At 39.7% G+C, this 23,674-nt stretch overlaps 1 protein-coding gene across 1 annotated transcript; it reads left to right on the top strand.

Annotated features, from left to right (window-relative positions):
* The first annotated feature begins 1 nt into the window (after nucleotide 1).
* Nucleotides 2-23,674, top strand: LOC131679285 (tRNA-specific adenosine deaminase 1). The gene is made up of 2 exons (XM_058959989.1): nucleotides 2-945; nucleotides 23,217-23,674. Exons 1-2 carry the CDS (start codon nucleotides 2-4, stop codon nucleotides 23,581-23,583), a joined length of 1,311 nt encoding a protein of 436 aa, XP_058815972.1. The 3' UTR covers nucleotides 23,584-23,674.

Below are 23,674 nucleotides of genomic sequence, written 5' to 3'. Positions count from 1 at the left end.
TATGGAGTTGGCCGATAGAATCTCGAAAGTTAGCCTTGAAAAATTTGATAGTTTACCGAAAACTGGGAAACCCAATGCGGACTTTCAGTGGACAATTTTGTCTGCCATCGTGAAGGTGGAATCCAATAACGTTGATTCGAACGTAGAAGTCGTTGCACTCGGTACAGGAACGAAGTGTTTAGGGTCCACCCAGCTCAGCGATAAAGGTGATATTCTTAATGATAGCCATGCCGAGGTTCTGGCCAGAAGAGGATTCGTACGTTACTTATTGAAAGAAATGAAGAGTAGTCTTTCCAAACGATCGAGTATTTTTGACTGTAGTTTGGAATCTCGAAAATTTATATTGAAGAAAGGCATTACCTTTCATTTCTTCACGACCCACAGTCCCTGTGGAGACGCAAGTATTTATGAGCAATCTGACCCATCGGAAGATGAACCAACGACCAAACGGATTAAACTAACCAGTGATGTCTCCGACATTGGATCAGTTGTGAAATCTGCACATGGAATGACCGGTGGAAAACTGATAATTTCGGATGGTGACGATTTGATGGCTCAAAATGTGGGTATGATAAGGACCAAACCTGGCAAAGGCGTACGCACGTTGTCACTATCTTGCAGTGATAAGATGGCTAAATGGAACGTTCTCGGAGTACAGGGTTCGCTTCTTATGTCACTTTTGGAAGAGCCTGTCTATTTAGAGAGCATCGTATTTTGTGATGGAACTGATCATAGTAGAGAAGCAATGGAGAGAGCTTTATGGAAACGGTGGGATGTTGAATTGGTGAAGAGTACGGTGAATTTTCCCTTCAGACTAAATCAACCGAGGATTTCTATCGCTGCTAATGGGAAGCTCTTCCCATTAAGGAAAAATAGAAAAGTGGCGTCTGAGGGCAAATATCAACCGGCACCTGGAGGAATCGTATGGTGCAGTGGAGTTGACAAGTGAGTAACAATGCATCAGTTGAGTTGAGGAACGTGTTAAAAGTGTTAATTTAGCTTGGTTGTTTTGGAAACAGAAAATGTTCACACTGGTCATGCTAGATCTACCAACGGTGTCAGTTTCTGAGAAGGACGTATTTTTCAAACGTGTAACGTGTCTTCAATACATATACAAAATTCTCTATTTTTTTCTTGCATTACGTACGTAAGGAGGTTTCTTGCATGTGCAAAATTGCCAGAACATTTTCAACGGAGTTGCTTTTGGGTGTAAGAATCGACATAGGTATAGGTCGCTTTCTCAGAGCACGTGGAGCAGTGGGGCACACTAATCTAATTGAGTGAACAGTCGATATTGAACGAAAATACTGCCTAAAGGGTTGGGAAATCAAGCATCATAAGGTTTGCTCGCCAAAATCTGGATACACAGATAGATTTCTCGAAATATTCAACCAAAAAATCAAATATTTCTCACAAACGTGGAAGTATGTCTGTCCTATCTAAAAATACGTAATAATTTAATATGTAAAAGCGCTTTCAAAAATAGCGGAATAGTTGAAGGAAGTGTGTATTAGAAAAGTTATGTTGTACACTCCAAACCAGAGTCAGAGATAACAAATGTTGCTGATTTGTTCCACGATGTTTGGTATTTTCCAGCCCGGGGACAACTTGACAGATAGTGCTTGTTTCATATATGTACCACTGATTTGATGGTGGCGCTAGTATGCCTTCTCCGTACGAGTACCACGCACAACGAAACGAAATAGTTTCAAGAGAAAAGCGTGTTTCGTTACGTGTGTTATGAACGCCGTCAATGCAGCAAGAACAACATTTAGAAAAAGCGTATTCCAAAATGTGGATGAAGAAAATTATTAGAGAATAAATTTATCCCTAACTGGAAACTGTCAGCAAGGTACATAAATCTTATTAATAATTTTAATTGGAAGTCGTTGTTTTTTTTGTTTTATTGTTGTGTGAAGTGTGTAATCGGTAAATCATTTGTGCTTTTTGCCCGAGAAATATGAATGAAAATCATTTTGGCCAATGAAAGTAAATCACCAAGCCTAACAATTCGAGAACATTTGACATCTTGTTTCAAATTAATTAAGAACGTTAAGAATTTTAGAATTTTGTTTGGGAATATAAACGAAATATGTCGGATTTTCTACATAGTCAGCAAAATTGGTTTTGGATAGAATTTGTGCGCTTTTACCAGAATTCTGGCAGCAAACCGGTAGTGCCCGGTTTTAGAATGCTGCCAGGAATAGTGGCCATGCATAAATAACTCAGCATTTTGGGGGGTAGGGAGGGTGTACCAAATTTGTGACGAAGTGTGACGAGGGGGAGGGTAGGGTCAGAAGTTGTGCGACAGAGCATTAAGTTTAAAACCCATTGTTTAGAGAAAACAATTTAATGATCCTCCATTATTCCATTATTATAAATTTAAATTCAAACAAGTTACTTTTGATGCGGTTTTTCACGAGGTAAATTTTACGATTCGCGGAATTACAAGTTCACAAAAATACGAAAAGATTTTGAATGCGGATTTAACGTGCTACATTAGTTAGTTAATGTTGCTAACTATTAGACTTAGTTTGGGAGCTAAATTAAATTTTCACTTCGTATTCAACCAAACAAAATTTAGTAATTTAGATGAACGTATGCTTCTTAGAATCATTGGCAGCTGCAGGATTGTGAACTGAGAGAACTTCTCTTTATGCTCCCCTTATAAAATTCCAATCAAAACAATCAACACTATATTTGTGATGAAATGGGCTTATTTTGCACGCAATTTGCTGTTATAATGAAAATGTTGATAAAAGTCGTCAAACATTTTGAAAGGACATGTATTTAAAATAATTGAAAAACATGCAATTTTTTTTAATCACCCGGGCGCTTTGCATGGTACGAGGGGGAGGGGGGTAGGTAAATGCTACGTTATTTACGAGGGGGAGGTTAGAATTTAGTGACCAAATGCTACGAGGGGGAAGGAGGGGTCAAAAATCGCCGAAAAAAGCTACGTCATTTGTGTACGGCCCCATATACAATTATGTTCGACTCTTGCCAGAGTTTTATTCGACTTTTGCAATAATTCTGTCCAAAAGATTTTGCGATGGTTTTGGTACGGATTCCTTCATAATTCATTTCGCATATTACTCAGCTCCAGCCCGACAGAAAACTAATTGAACGGCGTCTATCGGAGGATTTCATGTTGATTCGATCTCGAAGATTTTCGGAAATTTCAATATAAGTGGAAGTGGCTCGATTTTGAAAGCCATCTTCTTGTATTTCTGAAAATCAATTTATTTTTCTTGGATTTTTTAGATCCAAAATGGAATCTATGTTTCTGTTAAGGTATGGACAGTTTTTAATTTGAACAGCGAAATAAATTTGGTGATAGAAATGCTTAAATTGTTCATTTTTTACAGCTATAGAAAATAATAGATGGGATGCGCCTTTTTTAAATTTTGTTCCATTCGAGCCGCCATGACATCACCAAATCACCACAAAATTTGCTTATGAGTTCAATATATGGGAGCTGTCAAGTTGTCCCCGGGCTGGTATTTTCCTTTGGTTGTTACCTGCCACGTAGACTGCTCTCTCATCACGAGAGCCCGATTTCGCATGATAGGACGTAGATTCGGATAGTTCGATGATTCGGTTCTTTCGGTGCAATGTAGACATTATTTGCTTCTAAACATACAAAACACCGCTGACGTGGTGAAAAGATGCCAAATCTGGCCAGAACAGAAAGAGTGCATTATGACTGTACTAAACTTGTTTTTGTAAACAAACTTCCTGGTAGACCTTCCTGTTTTAATTTATTGCACATGGCGTAATTTTGTAGGTTTGGGGAGACAAAAATAACTCTTGTCTACTGTTTCCTTATAAACAGTTTTCGAATTTTAGTGTAGAGCAGAGCCACTCACGGAAACAAATTTACTATTAAATTCTACTTGGAAAAGGAAATATTTCTAGTTTTGAGAACATTTGCAAAGTATTTGTATTCTAAAAAACTATTACTAATTTATGTTTAAACCTTGCTTGCCCCCGGACGAAGAAGGGTTTCTCTTCGAAACGTTGCACTATGGGGAGATATGTGGCCAAAACTCGAAAACTACTGCAACTTGCATATAATTCAATTCTGTACTGAGCATTTATATATGCTTTACTTAACCCTTGACTACACCACACCCGTTGCATAACATCACACAAACCGTTGAAAACGGCGCTGGGTTAGCCCAACCTAGTGGTGAAGCCAAGGGTTTGGATAATATTGGGTATCTCAGAAAAATATGTGGATGTTGGAAGAGTAAAATTTTTAAAGATGCATTCCACGTGTTTTTTGGCTGTTAGTACATCTATTGAATTTTATATGTAACGCATGCTCATTTGAAAACTAAGACTACAGCAACTGTTCGGTAACTGGGCTAAGAGCGCAGTCCAATTAGCGAATGCCCTCTCGCTAACTGGGCTTACCTGTCAAATGTCAAAAATCACTGAGGGGAACTGCGATGCTCTGTTAGGTTTACATCATTATCTTCAATATTGTGATTATCACTGGAAATTGGTAAAACATAACAAGTGAAAAAACAACATAGCGCCAGGATGTGGACAAAATGAGGAAACTGCCATTTTTTCCGCAATGTTCGAAAATATTATTTTGATTGATCATTACATGAATAGTTTTAATGCCATAGGATCAATGTAGGTAACAAAGGCAACACGCTCGAATAAGAGTCAATAAACAGATTCTAACGAATAGTTTTCAATTTTTTCACCAGGTAGCAAAAGGTGTAAAAATCGGAAAATAGTACGTTACGTGAATTTTTACGTATCTTTGTTGACAGTTTAGAAAGCTTGGTTACATGGACTAAGATATTTGTTGATTCTATTCAGTATGACAAACTAGTTTCGAACCGCTTTCAACTTGGCTGAACTGCCATTTTTATGACGTCATCATGCAATGTTCTATATTATCAATTTACGACCATCTAATTTGTGACCAGAGATGCCATTATGCCAGACCAGGTAAATCAGCTGTCAGACAAAAAGACAAACCTCTCATTCTGAGAGTTTTTAATTTATAGAAGCTGTTGCACACAAATTTTAGAAATTTGGGTCATATTTTCCTAAATTTAACAAAAATCGATTGATGCACGTTATACGAAGACTAAAATATTTGTCAAATAGCGATGACTATGAGGTCGCTGTCAAGTGACAGATTTTGTCAGACAATTTAAGTTGAATTACCAGATTTTCTTTGAAAAACAGTGGCAACCCTGCTCCCGACCAACAGCATTGCTTGATGTGCGTCCTAAATTTCACCGGTGAAACTAAAAGGATATATTTTCCTTCTATTTAGTTGTATACTAATCTTCGGGATTTCTGTGAAAAGCACAATAAAAAATTCATTTTTAACTTTAGTCAGCTTTTTGTTTAAATAAAGTGAAAGTGGTGCTTGGTTCTGCAATGGATACTCCGTCTGGATCCAAACAGAAACGTAAGCAGAAAACGCTTACGTTGGTTGAAAATGTTAAAATTATAGAGGATTTTGAAAATGGCGGTGGCACATATAAATCGCTTGCTAGAAAATATGGTGTAGGAGCGTCCTCTGTAACTCGATTCGTGCAGTACAAGGATGAATTGCGAGCCAAACTAGTTGTTTATTGAGAACACGGAATCCAAAGTCGAAGAACGTTGAAGGACCAACATTTACCTCTAATGGAAGAATCTCTTTATTTATGGATTCTCCAGCAGAGGGAAGCCAATATTATTGTTACGTCAGAAGCACTACGGGTGAAGGGAGAATTGTTGTTGCATGACATTCAGAAACACGGGTATTACGTGGGGCACAATTTTGCATTTTCGGATGGATGGGTACGACGTTTTAGAAACCGTTTTGGACTACATGTAAAGCGTGTAGCCGGAGAAAAAGCTTCCGCGGATATAGGCGTATATTTGAAGTTTAAGGAGATTTTGATGACGAAAATTGTCGAATTGAACTTGAAAAAGTGCCAAATATTCAACGCTGATGAATCTGCTATTTTTGTAAATTTGCTAGCATCACGAAGTGTGGTCCTTGCAAATGAGACAAAGTCATCTGGGCGAAAATTAAACAAGATGCGCTATACATTCATGCCATGTTGTAATGCCGATGGCTCAAATAAACTTAAATTGATGTTTATCGGATCCGTGGCCAAACCACGCTCGCTTGCTACCAATGAACTTCTATCCGTATCATATTATAATTCCAAGAAAGCTTGGATGACGCGAGAGCTTTTTCGAACATGGTTCTATCGCGAATTCGTACCAGCAGCGGTAAGGGTGTTCTCCAAGGAATTTAATTTAGAACCCAAGGCGTTACTGGTGCTTTATAATTGCACAACGCATTACTACGGAGGAGACGATTTGAAATCGGATGATGGATTAATTGAGGTGAGATTATTTGATACACTTCACATCAAAATGTAAAGAAGTAAAATTGGTACATTCTAAGTTCCATAGGTAATTTGAGCGACCGAAAATAAAAGTCGCAAGAATAGAACATGCTTCACAAAACCCGTTTCAAACATATTAGAATATAAAAATCGGAAATAAACTTCAAGCATAAAAATAGGACAGAAATCCTTCAGCCTAAGAATCGCCTAAAAAGTTCTCACCCGTAAAACTCGGCAAGGATGAAACTCCAGTATAAAAATCGTTTAAAAATAAATAAATCGCTCGTAGGAGCATCCGTATATCTTGATGTTCAAGATTAAAAGTCGGCTAACAAGATTTACTTTGTAAGAATCGGAAGTATTTCTTTCCGGTTTTTTTACTGAAGGTTTTTTTACCCGACTCTTACAAAGGAATGTCCCAGTTCGATTTTTATGCTTGAAGTTTATATCCGGTTTTTATATTCTAATATATTTGAAACGGGTTTTACGAAGCATGTTCTGTCCTTGCGACTTTTATTTTCGGTCGCTCATTTATCTACCACCAAACGTTATTTCCGAGTGTCAGCCTATGGACCAGGCAGTGATTAACGCTATAAAATTGAGATACAAACGGAAGCTTATGCTTAAATTAGTACTGGAAGATAAGGATCTCAAGTTCGGAGACCGACTTAAAAAAAATCTCACTACAGCAGAGTATTGATTGGTTGTCAACCGCGTTGAATGAAATCAGTACTTCTACTATTTAAAACTCGTGGAAAAAACTGATCACTCATTTTCCTAAAAGCGATTGGAGTTCAGTGGATGCTGGTGAGTCCGACAATGGAGATGACTTAAAAGCTCTGATCACGGCAGTAGATGCTCTAGCTGGCACCACTACGCCCAGTGAAGAGATCGAATCATTGATAGTCGACCATGTTTACGATTATGATAAAAATCCGGCATGGCCCACAAGTGCAGTGTTCACCGATCAAGAAATAGTCAATTCGGTGCTAGGACTAAATGATTCACACTCTATAGATTCTTACCCGGAAGAATCAGCCGACAATACATCATCTGCAAGTGCAGAAGAGCAGCAACAGGAACCAGAGTTTACGCGAGCCATTCAATCCTTGGACTGTTTGATGCGTTTCGTGCAGAATGACGCCTCGGACGAAGCCGTCTCAAATCATTGAGAACAAAGTTGATCGAAAAAGAATAGGGTACACGAACTTTATAACTCCCCTGTATACATTTTCGTTAAATAATAATTATTCGTAATACACACAAGCGTTTTTTTACCGTTGGATTGTTGGTCCTTTTCGGCAATTCATTGCTCAAACATAGTAGAATATAGAAGAGTATTCTCTATATTCAATAGACTTGAAAATACTTTTATCTCGACCTATAATAACATATCCTCAATAAAATCATAATTTATTACATATATGCATTGTAAGAAATAATAATTATTTACATTCATCTGTCATCCTTACTTTCCATTCGCTTATCCCTTGCAAAGTTTGATATCAAAATGTCAAAATACATTTGACGTCTATTTTTGACGTTTAACTACTTTTTAACTTGGCTATAGCCCAGGCAATTGGCATCCCTATCTCTACATACAGAGTTTGACAATAGGCAACATCGTTTGTCCACCGATCAATGGGGGCCAGTTTGACAGCGTCAAAATCGCTTAAAATGTCATCAACAAACAATAGTAGCAGTAAACAAAAGAAAACAATGAACACTTTAACTGATTTGATGTAAACTAAAGTGCTCCTCGTTCGTATTTAGAATTAATTTGATTACAAGCAAAGTTCTTATGTTGTCTACGAAAATATGACGTCACGTCACCCTCTTGCTATAGCCCAGTTACTGAGCGCCCAGTTAAAAAGCAGCCCAGTTAAGGAGCGCGCAGTTACCGAATGACTGCTGTACTTGTTCTGTGATGATATTATCGAAAATGCATAGTTAATGTATTTTTATACACTTTTTGTGCAAAATAATGGGTCTCAGTCCAAAAATCTCAACAAATTAGATCCGGGACGCAAGTTGTTTCATACAACTTGTAGCAAAGTCTTCGGTTGTCCCTTATCTGCTCAATACTGAGAATACTACAATTGAAGTTTCAATAGCTGTCTTAATTAGTAGAGAGAAAGTGGATGATTCACTATACACGTTTCGTTTGAGTGTTCCGTATTCAACAAATAAATTAGCGAACATACAATCAGTGTTCATACTTTGGAAAGATGGTTGATCTGAATACATTTTTGCTATACAAAATTACTTTGTAGCAACCAGTAATGAGTTGTACTAAAACGCCAAGGTACCCTTTTTGTGATCAATGTGACTGAAAACATTTATTTACAAAAAATTGAAACTTGTGATTTCAAGAATATTAATGCCCCGAAAGCAGTTCAAGTGTATTGCGCCACTTATTCTTCCAAGAATGTATATACTTAATGTGATTTTCACGTAGAATCGAATGCTTCAGTGCTGAGGAAATATAAATTCATGCACCAACCAAAGCATTAGTCTATTATATGTGGAGAAACTTCAATTTCTCCACGGAGGAAGGAGTCATTTTTTACATTTTCGAGCACAATTGAACTGTGTAATCTATGTCTGGAGCTTTTTGCTCGATAATCCCTCTCAGAGCTAGAATGGAAACAAAATCAGTTTTATACTGAAGTTGAACTTAAACTGAAAATACCTGAACGAACGATATTCATCGAACGAATGAATTAGCAAACACACAAAAACAAAACAAATTTAGCGTGGCGGGCATGAGCTGAATTTCGCTCCTCTTTCAATGTGCGAATACCACTTTTGTCAGAGCTCTGATTTAAACTATTTTATTTTCCATGGTGCTTCCTTATATATGTTTTATTAATCTATATCTCCGGAACGAGAATTTCGAACAAATTGCAATCGCAAGCCATGAGAATGACTAGAAAGAGACTACATTGAAATCGACTGAATGTACGACTTTACCCTATACCGATGTGCTACCGATAATAAAATAATCACACTCCCTTCTATTTACTTCTATGTAAATACCTTGAAAAATATATTTGTCTCATTCACAGCTCGCATTCACTCTCTGTCGCTTTCTGATTAAGGGACTTGAAAGCACATGCCGACTTATCTCAGTTTTTAATTGCCAATTGCGGTTTAAGGAGGGATTACCATATAAACTATCGAAATCATACCAAATCTTTATACTTTATTGAAAAAGTTTCCATGCTATAGGCTTAAACTTTTTTATTTTCAAGACTTTATTATAGATATGCTAATTATTTTTTCGGTACAATATAGGTTTATGAGAATGGCGTTTTCATTTAATTGAATATTATTCTTTTTACTTTTTTTCCTTTTTTATTTCGACTATGTTAGTCACATTCTCTTTTTTACATTTTAACGACATTCAATTAGCTAGAGATTACTGGGTAGAGAAAGTTATGAAAATTAGAGCCATAGTACTCAAGTGAGAGCAAGGATGTGAAGCAAACAAATCGGAAAACTAGAAGTGGCAGGGTCATTAGAACAGGCTTAATGTCGTACGGGCTTATTATTTGTCTTCTGCTAATGAGGGTCGAGCTTAGGCAGCATAACTACGAACCACCCGAGTTCACTAGCATGTGTCCTGGTATAGATAGACGTGTCCATCTTTTGGCCAAAAATTGCAATAAAAACATTTTCTAAAAAAATATTTGGAATCACATTGTATATTACCTTTAATTCGATATCGATATCATGAAAATCGATAAAGTCGATTTCTTGCCAACTGAAAAAACATGTTGACTTTGTGTGTTAATATCTCCCAAATGAATGAATATTTGGACTTAAAAAAATCGACATATTTATAATAAAGTTTTCAAAATAGAAAAAAAGTTTTTAACATGCACATTTTTTGAGCTACGCGTATGGGTTTTCACAGTTTTTGTGATAACCTCCCTAAAACTACTTCTAATTCTGTTCAAAAGTCCTAACAATACATTTCTATTACATCGGTCATGATTGAAAACCCCTTTATGAGTATCTTATTATCAATGCTAAAAAACTATTTGCGTAAGAATAACCCTCAAAATATTTTTGTCCATCTCTTAGTATTGAACCCTCCCCTTAGTGCGTTAGCCATTTGACGGAAAATAAATATTTTTTTCAGAGATCGGGACCCAAAAAATATCGTTGAATTCCAAAACAAATTGGACGTTCCAATTGAAACGTCAGATAATCTTAAACAACACCGTCAAGTAAAGAATAACGAAAACGAAATGGTCAGAACAGAAAAGAATGGAAACACTAGAAAGTGCATTGTATAATAACTAGCCATGACTTCAGATGCTGGTTCTTTAAACGGTGGAATTTTCACTAACATTTCAGAACTTTCTGAAACAATGGTTCTCAAATTCGTCTAATTTGCTTAGTCCATCAATTTGATCTGTTTAATTTCTTTCAGTTCCATTCATTCAATTCAGTTTATTAAATTTATGCATTTTATTCTTATCATTCGATAAATTAATTTCATTTACTGTGTTTTTATGCATTTTATTGTTTTATTTCGTTTAATTCAGTTTTCTCATTTCATTAATCTCATTAACTGTGTTCAGTCATTAATTTAATTTATTTAATCAATTTCATTTATTTGACTCAAATCATCTCAATCTTTAATTTAATTTTTTTTTAAATATTTATTTTTTGTTTTGTTATTTGAATTAATTTTCGTCATTTTAATCATTCAATTCATTTATTTCTTTTTATTATGATTCATCTTGTTTTTTTGTTAGTTCTACTCATTTTATTTATTTAATTCATTTTACTTATTTTAATTTCTTTAATTTATATTTCATTTACTTATTTCTTAAATTGGATAAATATCAATCATTATACTTATTTTACGATTGAGATTATTTTTCATCAAGTTTTGTTGTGCTGGATTTTATAAATTCATGTATTATATGGATTTTCTATAATTTATTCAATTTATTCGAGGTTTTATTCGTGCAGGACTCGAAACTGTGATCAGTTGCAAACTAATGAATGACCCAACAGCGATATGAATAAGAAATGCCGCATTTCACTGCACTGCACTGGATTTAGTCGGAGTTTTATTTTCAAATGTTTTGAATAAAATACACGGTTTTGTACAAGGCTGTTAGTTATGGGTTGCTTAACATAATTCACATATATTTGAAATCCGCTCCTAGGGCTTTGTCACTTTGCAATTGTCATTGTGACCAAAATTGTTTCAACTTGAACCTGCTAAATTAAACACTTCGTATGGTGTCGGTGTGTGCGTACGGAATTATGCCTCTATTTGGATTTTTACATTCGCTCTTAAGTTATCTAAATATTTTGTAAATTGCATCCAACTCAGAGGAGCAGGCATTAAAATTTTGCTCGCATATTCGAGCTACATGCCGAACGAGTTAGCAAAATCGTTAAAAGTGGCCAAATCAGCTGATAGTAGAAAAGTGTTCGGGGAACGTTTGTTGACAGTTGGAAGCCGTTGCGATAAAAAAATACGACCGTCGGTTTCACGTGGAACTACAACCTCTCCGTCAAAGATGTCGCAAACAAGCTGGGAATTGCATCTTCAACTATGCATCAATCTAAAAAAAATTCCTGTCTGATGCTGACAAGTCTGATGCTGACGTAGTTCGATTACGTGGTAATGGAAGACGAAACCCACGTCATGGTAAATTTTGAACAGGAGTATTTTACGGTAACCGGAAGAGGAAAGGTGGCAGACAGTTGTGCCAGTTCGCTAAAAACATCTGGTTTGGCTGGCTATCTGTACCTGCTGTGTCGAAAAGTTCACCAACCAATCTCATATAATTGATCCAATATAGGACTATTTTATCAAATCCGTTTATAAAACTACCGTAAAAATTGGGTTTTTATCGGACAAATACTTAGCGATAGTGATTTTACAGCTTTGCAATAATTTTGTGTTCATCTATTTTCCATGTTTCAGACAAGAACATAATTGGGCCCGAATCTGATCATCATTCGGTTTTTCTAGAAAAAACCCCTTTTATGAAAGAATGTTTTAGAAATCTCTTTTAAAAAATCTTTTTTTTTTAAATCTGTTTATATTTTCAAAATACATATGCAAATCATTTTTAAATTTACTAGATTCCTCGAATGAATTAAATCATAGCAAAGCTGCGTCTCGTAATAAACTGTAAAGCTTGATTTAATAATTTTGCTATAAAAATTGAACATGGGCTTTTCATCATAATTTATTATAGTTTTTTGATTGAAAAAAAAAACTCTGGCAAATTTTGATGACGAACAATTTATTGAACATGATCATAAAATAACGTTTCACCTACCTCAAAAACATCAAATATCAAAAAAATAAATATGTAAAGCGAAAACACACCATTTTCGGCATTTGAAACGATGTTCATCGTATCTACCTGCGAACATTTGAATTGCATTTACTTTTACATGAATGATTCAGAATTTGGCTAAACTTTTCTGCAGAAAATTTGTGAAATTCCTTTAATTTTGTTGTTGCATCGCAACGATAGCACGCGCCAGATATTAGATAAAATAATATCCCAATCTCAAATTTGCTTTCCTGTCATTTGCGTTGCTGCATTCTACGTAATGACGTTGATTACCGCGAGAAGGCAAGTAACCATTATAACTATAACTGGAACTGGATGATGCAAACGAATCATTCGTGCGAATTTGGGGTGGTAAATGAAGCATGTAATCCAATTAAGAACTGCAATGTTCGCTTACCTTTGGCTGGTAAACAACTGACGTTGGTGAGTAAATTATATCACTCAGGATGCAAACTGTTGCAGTCTTAGTTCGCATTGCAGGAAAACCTAGCTGAATAGACAAAATGTCTGAATTATCAAGAATTTTCCTACGTCAAGCGTCATTCGGTACCGGATCGGAGCAAAGGGTAGTCAGAAGAAGAGAGGAACCTAATTAGTTACATCATTTGTGTACTCAGCATAATCTTTTCATTACGAGGCTCGAGCGGATTTTGAATTAGATGCAATGAGTAATTGTTTTAAGATCTAGAAATAAGTATAATAATTTACTGAATGGTATAGCAACCAAGCTTATCAATTCATTTTTGAAAAACTTAACCGCGTGAATAAAGTAAGAAAAACATCTACGAGAACGAGGGTGCCGTCCACTCGATGGTGTATATAAATCAAAAAAGAGAATATGGAATAAAACGCAATTCCGATCCGAAGTTTACCATATGCTTCCCAAAAGCGTCTGAAAAAATATTGATAAAATATGCCAACCAGAAGTCCTTCGTAGTAAACCCACCGACAAATCGATGTGACTCTCTTTTTTTTTTTTAAATTGGCAAGAGTCGACTCAAAATTGGTACCGTTATCAATCAAATTTCAACCTGTAACGGTGACTGGGGCTGGTTGGCCGAAGGGGCAGGTTGGCCGAGTGCCTTTTATGAAAAGGCTATTATGCGCAGTAGCGACATCTATAGTGATTTTGGTGCGGTATTAGGTCACCAGTGTACCGACATAATTTCAGGTGTTTTGGTGGTGTCGTTTGTACAGGAGCACGTTTGTTCTTTTTTCGGCACTGGTGAGTAAATTTCTGTTTCTGAATAATAATATGTGTAACGCGAATCAATTTACATCCGATTTCCAATAACTTTGTACTGCTGGAAAGAGTATTCAAAACCCAACAAAATGTTATAACGGTTACCAGTGTAACCTTATATTTGTTTGTGTAAATCGTGATTGTTCTCGAAAATATACAATGGGCCGACTTCTGTGCGGGGCTGGTTGGCCGAGTTGAAAACTTAGTGTAGAGTAATGTGCACTTAAATATTTGTGAAATGCCAAAATTTGCAAAGCAAAATTTGATATTATGCTAATATTGATGATTATAAGGAAAAATATACACGAGAAATAAGTAATAAAACAATTTAAAATTATTACCAAATAGAAATAAGAGATTAGAATCATTAGAAGTCGGAAATTGTTTATAAAAAATTTGATTCCGATATGTTATGAATTAAATGCCAAGCAGGTTTCAGAGTCTCTGGCGTGTGCCGCTTCAATCCTGAAGTTTTTCCTCCTGAGGAGTTTCTGGCAGGATGTCACAGATCGACCCAACCCCGAAAAAAACTCGTCCATTAGCATAGAATCTGCTGCAGATGTAAGCCTCTCTGAAGACGTCAGACCTCTTCCCAAGGCGAGTGCACGATCTGAATCGAAGAAGTGGCAAGTTCGTAAACGCCGATCGACTCGAATTTTGACCGATTCCCCAATAAAAGCAGTATTGGAGAAGCAGAAAAATGAAATCGAGACATTTCTTATGTCTTGAATATTATTAATAGTACATTTTTCAGCCGACTACTGTTGCTTTTTGAACTAACATAGGTCAAATTGAACAAATGAAAAACGCACTATTAAAATATTAAAGACATAAGAAATGCCTTGGTTAGTTTACGAAAACCGCCTTGACACATCACGGAGTACGAAGATTTTTTTATGGTCTAAACAACGGTAAATGGTGAACGGTGAAGTTGCCAGACTTCATTATTCCTACATAGCTAGGGCACTCTTCATCTTCAAACTGTTGGGGTTGTATGCGAAAAGCCCATTTCAAGATCCACTGCAGAACCAGACATCGAATGCGCGTAAAAACCCATCATCTCTTCGTATGTTTTTCACACGCCATTTACAATGATCTCTCATTAATCTCAGTTCAGGCAAACAATAGAAACTCAGGTCTGCTTGCAAGCGGTCACCGATAAAATTGGGCTGGCTGGATAGTATTTAACTCTGGAGGCGGGCATAGAGTCGTTGGTAAATCAGTTGCATTGTATGAAGCTTGGGTTCAATTCTCAAACCCGAACATAGGGTTAGTGATTTCTAGCCCGTGAAAAGAATGCAAACGACCCTGAAGTTAAAACCTCTTTTATAAAAAAATAATTTAAAGCGTGAAATGCAGATATTATTCGAAAGAGCAGCTTATGATACACTCTATTAAACATTCGGCCTGACGTTCCTTCCGCATCATTGCCTTCCTGACGTCGCTATCGCTTCTTGGAACCCTAGCTCAGCACAAATTGAAAAGAAAAGCTCATGATTTAAAGAAGGAAAAATACGCAATTGCTTTTATCAGACTCTCATTAAACTCGTAGATCATGTGGTAAGAATTATAATACGTCGTCGCACGAAATAGTTTCTATGACATCAGATCGTATCAATCACTCGGAGTGATCGGTTGAGTTTTTATCGCTGTGGATCTGTGATTTCCCGAAAAAGTTAGTACTCGGTTACGCTACCGGGACCTTTTCTTGTTTGCTCGAGCTCAGCCTCCCAGACCTTATCAGCTCGGCCTCCGCCATCCGGCACTTATCGTCGTGCCACCGTGGTGATACCTTTACGCGTGTGCAGTGTCCCGTAATCCGGTCATTAGTGCAAAAAAAAGACAAGTGATACGGGTCCCACGTCTCGGCGGGACTCCGCCTGCCGGAGGGACGGCTACGCCGCCAAAGACCTTCCCCACCGAAGTCGATAAAAAAACCAGGCATACTACGGCCTTTTTTATTGTTAAAAAAATTGTGCAGTGATAACAGTTACAAGTACCAGGAGCGCAGACTTTGAAGTAGGTGAACTACCCGCGCGTCCATAGAATTTGAAACGTTAAATCGGTGAACAGATTGCGCCTCCATTGCGTGAAAATTCAAACTCGGTAAAAAAAACCTTGCGCCCCCCATCAGTGCGAGCCGTGTCGGTCAATCGGTGACCGTACGAGAGCGAAGTGATGAACCTCAGACGGGCTTGAAACTCGACGATCCAGTGTGGTGGTACAATACCTTTTTTGGTATACACACACACTAATAGTCCGGTTTAAGGGGAAACCAACCTCATAGGGGAGACCATCCAACGCAGGATCACAAAACTATCAGGTAATTTGTGTCCAAAGAAAACAATTTACTGAACGATTGACTTCATTAGCGCAAACCAATGGCCCCCGGGAGGGGGGCCACACCCAGTCATACAATTCCGTCTTACCTGAACTCTGGTGATGACATCGACCAACAAACGCTTCTACCGCGTGCGGTTACAGATGAAAATGGGATATGCGGCAAACTCCCTGCTAACCCATTCCTGATTCATTTAACCCTCAAAACGCCCTGGGAATGGAACCAACAAAATGGGTTTCGACGGTTAAAGAAGCAAGAGGGACCCAATACACCCTTCGAACTTCTTCCCAGAGATCCCATGACCGACTGTTAAAAATCGATCAGCTAGCCGATTGACAGAAAATTGAAATAATTCCGCACCCTTTCCTGAACAAATTTCACGGCCTGCTTTACGATTTGGACACCATCAACATGGAAACATCGACCATCCTGAAACAGCTAAATGGGCAAATGGTCATAGAGGTTCGAAGGATCACCAAAAAGGTTAACGGTAGCCTTTCAAACACTCCGCTTCTGGTACTCTCCTTTTCCGGATCCCACCTACCGAAAGCAATCTTCCTATGTATGGTGCGTGTTAAAATCAGGCGATACTATCTGAGCCCAATGCAATGTTTTCACTGTGGAAAATTCGGTCATGGTTCGAGGGTATGCAGTCAGAAAGAGGTGTCTCTCAAGTGTAGCGGAGAACACCAAGTCAACAAGGAAATTTCTTGCAGCGCGGAGAGCAAATGTGTTAACTGCGGCGACAACCATTCAGCCAGAGATCGACAGTGCCTAGTTCAGATGAAGGAAGCGCATATCATAAAACTGAAAATCGATACAAATTTAACGTTCCCCGAAGCCAGAGCATTGGCCAACCAAAACACTACCAATAACTCGTTTGCAGACACTCTTAAGAAAAGCCTCAGACCCACAGTCGACGAAAGGGACCAAACCATAAACGTTCTGATGAAGGAAGTCGCCAAGCTCAAGGAGCTGGTAGCGAACCGATCACCGACGGAAACCAAGGACATGGAGACCCAAAGGCTATAAGAAGAACTAATTGCCACAGAAAAGAGAACAAGGAGCTAAGGAATGCACTAGCGGCGCTAAGAAAAACTGTTGAGGATCTGAAAAAGCACTTTATAGCCAAAAAGGCAGGCGAACCCATCAGACCGATGGGACCTCCCGTAATCAACCGTGACCCGAGAGCAATGTCGATCGACAGAATGCAAAATATGCAAGCAACCCCAGCAACCCCAACAACTTCAAGCACTGGTGAAAGAAGATCCAGTCGAAACAGATACAAGCTAGAACACCGTTCGGACGACGCAGACAAATCCCGCAGCCCGATCATCAAAGACCCCAAAAGCAAAGGAACCAGAAACGCACAGGAAGCAACCGCATCTAAAAAAACAAAACTCAATCAACCGCTAAATAAAAATTGTCAAATGCCTACCGAGAGCAGTGAGCTTATCTCGGACTGAAAAACTACAGAATATCAACAGCAGCTAGACCTCAAACAAGCTAAACAAAATGATGAACGAAACCATGCATCAAACACAAGAAATGGCAACAACGACAAAACCAACACAAACACAAAGGAAACAATTACAGCTGCACAAAACGCTATACACCCAAAAAACCACCTCAACACCAACAAGCTGATCCCACACCGTAGTCCACCCGGGGAAGTAGTCCCCTACAAATCAACAACGACCAGAAGTACGCCTTCGACCTGATTTATGGTGGTCCACTGCACAATCCTACCAGCCATTATATTAAGCAATTACCGGAAAAATCTGCATGTTTCCCAACGAGCATCGGCACAGAGCAACCAACTGAGGATGGTCATTACGTCAGAAGATCAGCCCTACGTGCACCAAGCCCCATTGCCGGATGCTCCTGGTACTCAATGCGCTTTCACACCATGCAACCGCTTGAGCTGATGAGCATTCCCAACAACAAAAACACAACCCTCTGAATGGGGAGGATGTCATCCTACTGAGATAGAACAATGGGGAGGTTACGGGAAGGATGTCATCCTACTGAGATAGAACCAAATAGCCAATTTATTGAAAACAGTCCTTCCAGCATCACAAATGAGAAGCTAGTATTCAGAACGAACCGGTGCTCTCTTGCGGTTCAATGGAACATCAATGGCTTGAGTAACAACCTCGGTGACCTGCAAACGATAATCGCCAGAAACGAACCGATATGCCTCGCCTTACAAGAGACGCACATCCGAAATAGATTAGACCCATCGCCATGGCTTGGTGGACGATACGTCTGGGATTCTGCAAATGGGAATAACTTATACCGGACGGCTTGGCCATCCGGGCGGATATTTCGTCGGAACCGATAGAACTCAATACTGAACTCATCGCTGTAGCACGTCTCATTATGAACCGTATCAAATGCACCGCAGTATAAACTTACATTCCCCAGGACACCATCGACGTGGGAAACAAGCTAAAAGAACTCATCAAGAAATTGAAATCCCCGTTCATAATACTGGGAGATTAGATGCTGCCGCCGAGGTAACGCCATAATCGAAGCAGTAGAGTACTGCGACGCCATCATTTTGGACGATGGAAGCACGACCTTCATGCGAGGACGATTCACATCATCCATCAACCTCACCATTTGTTCAAGCACCATTGCAGGTTTTTGCGCATGGTCAGTTACCCAGGACATGGGAGGCAGCGATCACTTCCCAATATTAATCTCCTGTAACAGTACGCCTCCAACTACCTCCCGTCGTGTACGATGGATTTATGAGCGCGACGACTGGGATGCCTTCGAGGACCATTTTCTGGACCATTTTGACCGACAGAAAAACTATACATCGCATCAACTAACCGAACGCATGAAGCATGCCGCGGTAGCGAGTATCCCCCGGACTAACGGAGTCCCTCCATGCAAAGCGGTTCATTAGTGGAATCCCGAGGTGGCACGGGTAATCAAAGAACGACGTAAGGCGCTTCGATTTCTTAGGAAAACGCCATGTGATCACCAGTTATGTGATGAGCGCTCCACCGAATATCGTCGTCTGCGAAACCTTGCTAGGAAAGCAATCAACGACGCAAAAGTAGCAAGCTGGTTTGAATTCGTCGGGGTATTAGCTCCAATTCATCGACAGCTGAGATCTGGAGAAGAGTCAACGCACTAAGCGATAAAAGGCGGCAGGTCGGCTACTCTCTAACAATCAATGATAACGCAATAACTGAACCTACCCTCATCGCTGACGAAATCGGCCGATATTTTGCTCACCTGTCGGCCGACGAATCCCTTCCTGTTAGTTTTCTCAGGCGAAAAAGAACGCTGGAAGCAACACCGACAACCTTCCCACCAGATCCGAGCAAGGAGTACAAAAAACCTTTATCAGGAATCGAGTTCACAACCGCGCTCAACACCGGACGAGGCAAATCAGGAGGTCTGGATAATATAGGCTACCCAATATTGAAGCATTTACCACATGAGGGCAGACGAGCGCTGCTGGATAGTTTTAACGCAGTATGGGAGGCCCTTCCTTGACTCCTGGCGTATTGCCTTAACCGTTCCTATTCCCAAAAAGTGTCAAGGAACTAGAGCACCGGGTGATTTCAGACCCATCAACCTACTCCCATGCACGGAGAAAGTAATGGAAAGGATGGTGAACAAACGCCTCACAGAATTTCTGGAGGAAAACAATCTTCTAGACAACCGCCAGTTCGCGTTTCGGAAGAGTCTTGGTACGGGAACCTATTTGGGTGCTTTCCGGGAGATTGTCAGTCAGGCGGTAACTAACGGACTTCACACTGACATAGCCATCCTCGATCTTGCGAAGGCCTCCAACAGTGTGTGGCGTGAGGGTGTACTCCAGCAACTGCACCGTTGGGGAGTGCGAGGGAATCTAGGTCACTTCATCAAGGAATATTTGTGTAACAGAAAATTCCGAGTTGTCATAGGAGGATGTCAATCGAAGCTCTTTGCCGAGACCAACGGGGTTCCTCAATGATCGGTACTTGCTGTAACCCTTTTCCTCGTGAGTATGAGCACACTTTTCGCTGTTCTTCCAAAAGGTTGTATACATTTTCGTGTATACCAATGATATAGTGCTCGTCGTTACCGGAAAGACGATTGGCAAAATTAGAATCAAACTGCAAGCCGCTGCCAACGCAGTTGGCCGTTGGGCAGACTCCGTCGGGTTCAGTATCTCCGCTCAGAAGTGCTGCATTACTCATTGCTGTGACAGCCATCATATAGCCACTAGTCGACCAGTTAGCCTCGCTGGAGTAACTATTCCATACAAAAAGGAACCGAAAATTCTCGGCATAACTCTAGACCGGAAGCTGACGAAAAAGGTTAATCCGAACAATAAGCTCCCGTCATCGTAATAGTAATAGACAAACCGTACTAAACATCAGCCAGGCTCTTATACACAGTCGACTCTTCTACGGTATCGAAATGACCAGTCAAAATCTAGCAGGAATAACCGACACCTTAGCGCAGTACGATCGGCCTCAAACCTGCTACCAAGCACTCCTGCCAAAGCTGCCTGTGTAGAAGCGGGCGTACTACCCTATAAGTGGGCGGTGGCGGTTACCGCTTTTCGACGGGTTTTAACTTTCCTCAAGAGAACATCGGGCGATGACGGTGTAATCCAACAAATGGCTGAGGAACTCTACCACAGTTTCACCGGGTCTCAGTTACCAAAACTGGCACGTATTCACAGAGATAGGCCCCGGGCCTGGTCGGATCGAGGTCTGAATTTGGATAATAGTCTGCCGAGATCAAATAGAGCAGGGGCCCCCTGGCCCTCTGCTCTAGCAAACTATCAACAGCTTGTTGAACGGAGATACGCGAACCATCAACACATTTACACAGACGGGTGGAAATTAGACGAAGACGTTGGGGTTGGAGTTAGTGGAATAGGAGAAGGCCTCGCATTTCGACTTCCACCAACCTGCTCCATTTTTTCCGCCGAAGTCGCGACTTTTGTACTAGCCATCCACAACAAAATGGCGGATGTACCGGTCGTGATATTCACTGACTCGCTGTCGACAATCTCCGCACTCCAAAACGGTGAATCGCGACATCCCTACATACAGTCCATCGAGAAAAACTGTCACCTACTCACCACAATATGCTGGGTTCCTGGTCACTGCGGGATCAAAGGGAACGAGAAAGCCGACCAACTCGCTACCCTCGGTCGAATAGCGCGAGCCTTTCTTACAAGAGAAGTGCCGTCGGCCGACATAACAAAGAATTTTGTGAAGAAGACCACCGATCATTTTGTGAACCAGTGGAGGAGTTAGTCAGGCCACACCCAAAAAATTAAAGGCTCGATCCCAAAATGGACAGATCGCACTAGTAGAACCGAGCAGAAAGTACTTTCCCGACTTCGGGTGGGTCATACACGGGTCATACACAGGTCACACATGCTCACACCGTCTCCCGTATTGACACGCCAGTCTGCGCGACGTGCCGTACTAGAGCCACGGTAGAACACATTTTGATTAACTGTCGTAAACTAGAGGAACTCCGTCGAAAGCTTGTTCTACCCAATTCCATCCGGGACAATCTGTCCAATGATCCGCCCAAGAAGAGATACTGATAGCATTTATCAAAGAAGCTGACGTATTTGGCTCAATCTGATGCAACTCAAGAGCACAACAAAATGTAATCAATACTTTTCCTTATGCGCCGAATGACTTTCTAGGTTAAAGCCTCTAAATAAATAAATAAATAAATAATAAATAAATAGTTTTCATGATGCTCCCATGATGCCACTAACCGTTACGAACTACTATGTCAGAGTTAGGTTAAAATTAAGGAAAAGTATTACTATTGCTCTTGGAGTCAAACTAACTAGTGATGTTTTAAATCTCATGATACTCGACCTAATACCAATTCGGCCTAATGACTCATACGACCTGGTGTGAATCGACCTTGCGACCCATTCGTTATTATGGTGTTTATTTAGTTGATTGTAGCTTATTGAACCACTACCATTGGTGAATAAAACAGATATGAGTAGTCCTTAGTGGCTTCCTTGAGAAACGTCTTAAATAATTTCTATGTATAATTTGCCAAATTTTTCGCCACTTTGACATGAAACGCGTTTTCAAAACCCAATATTTATTTTTGCCAATCGTGCATCAGATACATTTTGGCAAAAAACCGTACCCTGTCCTGCCCCTTTTTATTACCTGGCTGGAGTCGCCTATGATTAGAGAATCTATTTCACATTACTTTAAGTAGACAGCGCCATATGTTTAATTCATACGGAGAAAACAGAATTCCCCTACCGCCAACTAACCCTGGGCTCCCTCTATATAAAAATCGTGCAATGGGATGACTTTGGTACGATAGAGAGGGACTGTCAAATTAAAATAAATGGATGTATATGGGAAGAAAGTTTGTTAATGCGTGAATATGCTGATTAAATTCACTTTAAGGAATATGAACAGCTACCATTCCAGATCTTTATCCCGATACGTTACGTGTAATTTTTGTTTCCAGAATTTTCTTCAACTCTTTATCATTTATTAACCTCAATTGCTTCAACTTCCAGTAAATCTTCCATAACAATAAATCTTATCCTTAACACTGCGGCGACTTAATTCTGTGTCGTCAACGGTAATTCAGTTATTTAAATGGCAAGCAAATAATTATTTTCTATCTTACATACAGCTGCACTCTGGGATCTCTCGCTATTAATAGTTCCACCCCCTGGTTGTGATTATAATTAACGTTGGATAATTATTTTCTTATTTTCTTTCAATTCCTTTTTTCCATGCTCCTGACTTGCTGCTGTTGCTCGGAAATCACGATTACACGGTACCACTGTGCGGATGGCCATTGACTTGCGCCTTGCTGACTGATTATGATCCTTGAATGGCACTAAAACCCACCCACCTTTCACGTACAACTACCTTTTGCTGCAGCGAGCTGGAGGTTGAAATCGGCGGTCGACGGCAGGGTGTTACCAGGAAGAACTTCGGCACACCGGCAGCCCGCCTCAAGATCTCGAAAATTGAATTATTCTCTGCGTTCGTTGCAGTAACAAAGGAGCTGCTAGCGGTCCGTACGGTGGTGGCGGTCGATGATGGAACAAATTGCTCCGACGCTGGGATGAATTTATCGTCTGATGCTGAGTCTGATTGTAGCGGCTTACGGTACGTTGACGCAAAAGCGCTGTCTCGGGCGTATCGCGAACAGTGGACCATGCTGCGATCTCGAGTGTTCCGGGCTTGGAGTGAGAAACCGAGTGGTTTGCTGAATTTCACCCTCGAAACGGGTAGTTCGGCATAGAGCAGGAATAGAAAAAATAAATATTTTTAATACGCATTATTTTCACGACAATACAGGTTGCGAATAGATAAATACACGGAATATAATCCCA

This window comes from Topomyia yanbarensis, chromosome 2 (genome assembly GCF_030247195.1).
Source record: "Topomyia yanbarensis strain Yona2022 chromosome 2, ASM3024719v1, whole genome shotgun sequence".
NCBI classification, from domain to species: Eukaryota; Metazoa; Arthropoda; class Insecta; order Diptera; family Culicidae; genus Topomyia; species Topomyia yanbarensis.
This window is presented reverse-complemented; position numbering and strand designations above follow the sequence as displayed.

What these genes read in the sequence shown, in the direction of transcription:
- LOC131679285 (XM_058959989.1), top strand. Translation starts at nt 2, where the DNA reads ATGGAGTTGGCCGATAGAATCTCGAAAGTTAGCCTTGAAAAATTTGAT. An exon ending in TGGTGCAGTGGAGTTGACAA is followed by an intron (nt 946 to 23,216) that starts GTGAGTAACAAT and finishes CTTTTGCTGCAG; the next exon opens with CGAGCTGGAGGTTGAAATCG.